The sequence below is a fragment of the Cygnus olor genome, unplaced genomic scaffold (assembly GCF_009769625.2).
Source record: "Cygnus olor isolate bCygOlo1 unplaced genomic scaffold, bCygOlo1.pri.v2 scaffold_120_ctg1, whole genome shotgun sequence".
Taxonomy (NCBI): Eukaryota; Metazoa; Chordata; class Aves; order Anseriformes; family Anatidae; genus Cygnus; species Cygnus olor.
In genome coordinates, this window is record NW_024429099.1 from 61,577 (window position 1) to 67,841 (window position 6,265).

Below are 6,265 nucleotides of genomic sequence, written 5' to 3' on the forward strand. Positions count from 1 at the left end.
ACAGAGCGGGGGATCAAGGGGTGCGGGGGTTTTACTGCATTGAGGCAGCTGAGGGAGCCGCCAGGGCCCGGCAACCACAGAATCTCGCAGAATGACAGAATCTCGCAGAATGACAGAATTTTGGGGATCGGGAGGGGCCTCAAAAGACAATCTAGTCCAATCCGTGTCCCTGGTGGATGAGGGAAAGGCTGCTGATGTCGTCTGCTCAGCCTTCAGCGAGGCCTTTGGTGCGGTCTCCCACAATATTCTCCTGGAGAAGCTGCAGCCCAGGGCTTGGACAAGGACGCTCTTTACAGAAAAAGAATGTTTTTCCTTAAAAATATGGTTAAAAACTGGCTGGAGGGCCCGGCCCAGAGAGTGGTGGTGAAGGGAGTGAAATCGAGCTGGTCGTGAGTGGCGTTTGCCCAGTGGTGGGGCCCACCCTCGTTAATATCTTTATTAATTATTTGGATGAGGGAATTGAGGGAATTACCCTCAGGAAGGCTGCAGATGACACCATGTCCTGCCTCGGAGTACCGCGTTCACCTCGCAGTACCGCGTCCAACCCCGAGCACCGCGTTCAGATTTGGGCCCCTCGCTACCAGAAGGATATCGAGGCCCTGGAGCATGGCCAGAGCAGGGCAACAAAGCTGGGGAAGGTTCTGGAACACGTCCTGCGAGGAGTGGCCGAGGGAACCGGGGTTGGTTTGGTCCGGAGAAGGCTCCGGGGGGACCTCCTTGCTCTCTACAACTCCCTGACTACGTTCTGGGACGGAGTCGAAGGATCCAGTCCATGAACGCGTGGCTACGGGCCCGGTGCCTCAGGCAGGGCGTTGGGTTCTTTTTGGGGTCGTCCGAGGCGCGCTGGGACAGCCCCCGCACCCCCAGCGTGCTCCTGCACGGGTTTATGTCCTTCCCGGGAGGACGAGGAGCGAGTAGAAGGTCTGGGGGTGAGAATTAAGGGGCAGGGGGATTTCAGTGACCCCGACGTCTCCCGGAAGGCCTACGCAGCCCAGGCGGTTCCTCTGGTGTACCGAGGACCCCAAGGCGCCAACGAGGAGAGGAGCTGCTGGGCCTCGTCCTCGCTAACGAGGGGCTCGTGGAGGCGGCGAAAGTTGCGGGCAGCGACCTCGGGCTTCAGCAGGGTCGGGCTCGGGCCTTTCCGAGCGTTCTCCAGGGGAAATCCCACGGGGCGAGGTACTCGAAGGCAAAGAGGATCGAGAGAGTTGGGCGGAATTCAAGGATCGCTCCCGCCGAGCTCAGGGTCAGCGCGTCCCAGCGGGTGGGAGGTGAAGGGCGGGGAGCTGCGGGGTTGGGCGGGGCCCGCTCGGGTGGAAGAGGAACGTCTGCGGAGGACGGAAGGAGGAGGAACTGCCGGGCCAACTCGAGTGGCAGATGGCCACAAGGCAGCACCGTGCCCCGTTGGCCTCCTTGGCCTTCTTCCTCTTCCTGGGGGTGCTTAGGAGGTCGGGAGAGGTCCTCGCCCTCCTCTGCTCTGCCCCGGTGAGGCCGCGTGGGGGACATCGCGTCCAGTTCTGGGCCCTGAGCTCCGGGAGGACGGGAGCTGCTCGAGGGAGGCCGGCGCGGAGCTGTGAGGATGAGGGAGGCTGTGGAGCACCTCCCTTAGGAGGGGAGGCCGAGGGGGTCTTTAGCTTGGGGGACGCTGAGGGGTGAACGCAGGAGGCTCCGGACAAACAGGAGACGGAATTTATTTGTGGTGAGGGTGGCGGAACGTGGAGCAGGCCGCCCGGGGCGGGGGGTGCGGAGGCTCCTTCTCTGCAGGCATCCGAACCCCCTGCGGACGTGAGGTGAGCTACTTGTCCCTGCTCTGGCCGGGGGATGGATCCTTGGAGGTCCCTTCGGAGATGGAACTTTCTGGGCTCTCCTGAGGCTGGGGCTCGGTCTTCGGCCTCTGCCGGCGCCTTAGAGGCCAGCAGCAGAGCGCCGCCAGCGGGTTCCACGGCACCCGCAGCCGCCGGAGCCACTTGCGATGCTGCAGCAGGGCCTGGATGGTGCGGGAGGTCTCCACGCGCACCGAGGGCTCCGCGTCGTGCATCATCGGCTGCAGGACTGCGGGAGGACGGAGAGAGGCTGGAGCCTCCGCTCGGGCCGCGGAGACCCCTCCGGGAGCCCCCCCCAGGCGGGAGGAACGCGGGGAGCAGCCGCTCCGAGCGCCCCGCGGCCCCCCCGATCCGTCCCGTCCCCCCCCCCCCAGCCTCCACCGCGCCTTCCCGGGGCGGAGGCCCGGCCTCCAGTCCTCCCCCGCCCGGCCTCCAGTCCTCCCCTCACTCACTCCCGATGATTTCGCGCAGCTTCTCTTCGCTCTGGTCCTGGAGGTGCTCCGCGGCGAGCCCTAGGAGCAAAGCCGCCCGTCAGCCTCCGCCCCGGGCAGGGCGAGGGGAGGCCGCGGGGCCTCTTGCGGAGGCCGCCGGGGCGGGGAGGCGGCCTCACCGATGAACCTCACGGTCTCCTCGCGAACGGATGCCTGAGGGTCCTCCAGGTACGCCCGGCTCTGCTGTAGGCGCTTCTCCACCCGGTCTCGATCCTGCTGCAGCTGGAGAGGCCGCGAGGCTCGGTGAGCCTCCCCGGCCCCGTTTCTTCCCACCCCCCACCTCGGGGAGCCCCCGAGAGCCCCCCGCCAGCCTCGCCGCGGAGGCCGCCCTCACCAGGCACGCTCTGATCCTCCAGGTCTGCTCCATGTGGGCCACGTCCTTCAGCTCATCCCACCACAAGAGCTCCGCCGCGGCCATGAGGGCTTCCTGGGAGGCCTGCGAGGCGGCGGAGGCACGGGGCTTGGCGCCGGCTCCTCGCGCCCTCCGGCCTCGCCGCGAGCCTCCGTCGCCGGCGCTTACCTTGGCCACGCTGTGGGTCTCGTCGCTCATGCGCAGGTAGAGCGGGACGAGGATCTTGCGCACCTTCTTCCACATCTGCGTCTTGTGCCTCCACAGCACGCGCTCCGCGGCCGCCTTGAAGAGCTTCATGGAGCTCTCCCGCACCACGGCGGCCTCCTGGGGAAGAGTAAGAGGAAGGAGGACGGGGGGGGGGGGGTTCGGCTGCGCGGCTCCGGCACGGGGCGGGCGCCGCGGGGCCGCGGAGGCTCGTCCTCCCCCTTACGTCGTCCAGGAGAGGCTTGACCACGTCGACCAGCTCGAGGGCGGTGAGGCTGGCCGCCTTCTTCTCCATGATGCCGAGGACGTTGCCGCAGACCGCCAGGGCCGCCGCCGTGATCTGGGGCTTGCCGAAGCGCAGGGTCTCCAGGACGTCCGGCAGCAGGCACCGCCCCGCGTTGGCCTGCGCCGAAAACGCCGAGCCCGGGGCGTGAGGAGGCCGCCGCGCCGCCAGCCGAGGCCGGGAACGGGGAGGGGAGAAGGGCGGAGGCTCACCAGCTGCGGCCTCTCCATCAGCGCCGCCAGGCCCTTGAGCGCCAGCCAGAGCAGGTGGAAGTTGGCCGTCCGGAGGCAGCGCTGCAGGCACTCCACGTCCCGCAGCTCCTTGGGGACGGGGTCTTCGGGGCGCTGGGCGTAGAGGAGGCTGAGGCGGACGAGGCTGAGGTCCTCGGCCGCCCCGAGGAACTCGCGGATGTTGCTGTCGTGCAGCAGCAGGTGGAGCTCGTGCAGGAGCCGCTTCGCCATGGCGGGCGTGGCAAACATCACCTCCCACAGGTCCATGGAGGCGCTGCGGGGACGGAGGGGGGGGGGGGTTAGCGGCGGGGGCCCCGCGGGGGTTATCGGGGGAGCCCCGGGGGGGGGGGGCGCGGGTTTGGGGTGCCCTGGAGGCTCGGGGGGCAGCCCCGGAGGCCGAGGCCGGTACCTTTCGTGCGACGGGCAGATGAAGAGGACGGTCATGAGCACGGAGCGGGGGAAGCACTCCGTGAGGAGGACGAGCAGCTCCAGGAGCCTCTCCCGCACGTCGGGCGCCGGCCGCTTCTTCAGCGTTTTGAAGAAGAAGTTGACGAAGTGCGGGACCTGCCGGAGGGGGGGGGGGGGACGGAGACGGACGCGGGGGGGTGAAAAGCGGCCTCCTTTCCTTCCCTGCCGGGGGCGGGGAGGGGGGCTCAGGGTCGGGGGGGCTCTCACGTCCGCCAGCCAGCTGACGGGGTCTCGGGAGGTCGCGTCCAGCAGAAAGGAGACCCAGTGCTGGTCCTCGTCGCGCACCCCTTCCGTCACAAGCTGGAGGCAGGTGAGGACGAGGTCCGTCCTCTGCGAGATCCTCAGGTACCTCCCGAAGGGCTGCGGAAGGCAAGGAGGAGGTTGAAGAGGAGGCCGGGCAGGGAGGAGGCCCCGGCCTCGAGGCTCTGGGGGCTGCGGGGAAAGGGGCTGGGGGGGGGGGGAAAGGACGCGGCCAGGGGGCGGCCGAGCCCCTGACCTCCAGCGAGGAGCACTTGGCCAGGAACTCGCCCAGCTTGCAGACCCTCTCCATGGCTCTCCTGCGGGCGAGGGCGTTCGGGGAGGTGCAGAAACGCATCAGGGCCTGCGAGGAGAAACGGCGAGCTGCCCGCCGGGCTCGGGAGAGCGACGGCTGGGGGGCTGCCGGGGCGGGGGGCGCCCCTCGGGGAGAAGGGGAGCCCGTAGGGGTGGTGGGGAGCAACGTGGGGCGAGGAGGAGCCCCTCGGGGCGATGAGGAGCCCCCCGGGGTGAATGAGAGGCCCCCCAGGACGACGAGAAGCCCCCCGCCCGGGCGCGGGACAGACCTGCACGACGCTCTGCAGCTTCTCCGGGAGCTTGGTGGCCGGCGGGCTGAGCAGCAGCAGCTGCAGCATGCTGTCCACGGCGTGCATGGTCTGCGAGTTGGGGGGGGGGGCAACGAGCGTGGGGTGAGCTTGGGGCTGGGGGCGCCCCGGGAAGGACCCTGGGGACCCCCCCGGGGGAGGGGAAGGAGGGGAGGGGGCGCCGGCACCCACCATCACGTAGAAGCGCGCGTTCAGCTTCTCCTTGGGGGGCAGCAGGAAGACGCTCTGGAAGCAGGTGTTGAGCAGCCGCAGCATCTCCCTCACCGTGATCACCTGCACCGTGCTGCGAGGGGGTCGGGGAGGGGGGGGGGGGTTGAACGAGGCCGCAGCTGAGGCCCGGCCTCGAGGAGGGGGCGCGAGGAGGAGGCCCGGCCTCCCAAACCCAAAAACCCTCGGTCGAGGCCGGAGGCGGCCCCCGGGCGCGTACCTCAAGGCGGCGACGGCCAGCATGGCTTGCTCCCGCACCGGCGACTGCAGCTGGTCCTGGGGCTCCGACGCCAGCACGATCTGCGGGAGGGGAGCGGGACGGGAGCTGGCACCCGGCCCCCAGCCCCCGGCGGCACCCAAGGGTGCAGCAGAGCCCTTCCCCCCCCCCTTCTCACCTCGATGTGCCTGGCCACGTCGGTGCGGCGGCAGAAGCGGCCGAGGCCCGCCGACAGCCCCCTCTCGCGGGCGGTGGTGCAGACGTTGCAGACGCTCTCCAGGAACTTCATTTTCTGCTCCTCGCTCAGGCGGCTCTGCGGGAGACTCCCGGTGAGGGGTGGGGGGGGGGGGAGCCCAGGCCGGGAGCCCCCCCCCCCACCCAAGCACCCGCGGGGGTCGCCTTTACCTTCTGCTTGTCGCTTACAAAGGCGTCAATGGCGGTCACGGCCTCCTCTTCCTCCCGGTACACGGCCAGGTCGTCGAAGGCTGGGGGAGAGACGGCGAAGGGGGCGATGAGGGGAAAGGGGCGGCGGGGGCGGCGGCGAGCCCCCCCCCTGAGGGGAGCTCGGCGCGTTCGTGGCGGGGGTTTCTCTCCACTCACGGCCCTGCAGCGGCACGACCTCCTCCTCCTCCTCCTCTTCCTCCTTCTCCACCTCGAGGAAGTCGGAGGATTCGTCGATGGGGGTGGCCCAGCTGTCCACCCAGGCCATGCGGGGCCGAACGGGGGGGGGGTTGTCTGCCATGGTGGGGGGGGGGGAACGAAGGGAGGGAATGAAGCTCCGCTCGGGGGGGTCTCCGGCTCGCTCCCTCTCGCTCCTGCCCTGTCCTGACAGGCACTGGGGGGGGCGGCGAGGCGGCGACGGCTTTTATGTCGTGACATGGCGCGGGTCACAAAGGGACCCCAATGACATCACCCACCCGGCCATGAGACCCCAAATTTGGGGGGGCACAGCCTCAGCTCCCCCACCCCACACCCTCGTCAGCCTCCCATAAAAGCCCCCAGAACACCCCAAAACCCCTAAATCTCCCCCACACCACCCAAGGCAGCAGAATCCCCCCCATGGGGCGCAGGTTTTCCCCCAGGCTCGGCCTCGAGCCCTCACAAATGGACTTAGAACTGAAAGGAAAGGTTTT

The 6,265-nt window shown here is 69.1% G+C and overlaps 1 protein-coding gene across 2 annotated transcripts; it reads right to left on the minus strand.

The window, feature by feature from the left end:
* Window positions 1-1,673: 1,673 nt before the first annotated feature.
* On the minus strand, window positions 1,674-6,028 carry LOC121063234. 2 transcript variants are annotated; one of them, XM_040543602.1, is made up of 16 exons: window positions 5,733-6,028; window positions 5,538-5,617; window positions 5,311-5,445; window positions 5,136-5,215; window positions 4,880-4,991; window positions 4,670-4,759; window positions 4,345-4,449; window positions 4,056-4,208; window positions 3,790-3,944; window positions 3,363-3,654; window positions 3,094-3,270; window positions 2,832-2,987; window positions 2,646-2,747; window positions 2,431-2,533; window positions 2,273-2,332; window positions 1,674-2,049 (listed from the first exon to the last, which is right to left on the minus strand). In XM_040543602.1, exons 1-16 carry the CDS (start codon window positions 5,872-5,874, stop codon window positions 1,793-1,795), a joined length of 2,199 nt encoding a protein of 732 aa, XP_040399536.1. In that variant the 5' UTR covers window positions 5,875-6,028; the 3' UTR covers window positions 1,674-1,792. The 2 variants fall into 2 exon arrangements, with proteins under 2 accessions (XP_040399536.1, XP_040399535.1); XM_040543601.1 differs by lacking the exon at window positions 5,136-5,215 and having other exon boundaries at window positions 3,094-3,654.
* Window positions 6,029-6,265: the final 237 nt, after the last annotated feature.

Coding starts and splice junctions, on each gene's coding strand:
- LOC121063234 (XM_040543601.1), bottom strand. CDS start 5,874: ATGGCAGACAACCCCCCCCCCGTTCGGCCCCGCATGGCCTGGGTGGAC. Junction 2,748..2,831: donor AGACCCACAGCGTGGCCAAG/GTAAGCGCCGGC, acceptor GCCGCCTCGCAG/GCCTCCCAGGAAGCCCTCAT. Junction 2,333..2,430: donor GGAGACCGTGAGGTTCATCG/GTGAGGCCGCCT, acceptor CTTTGCTCCTAG/GGCTCGCCGCGGAGCACCTC.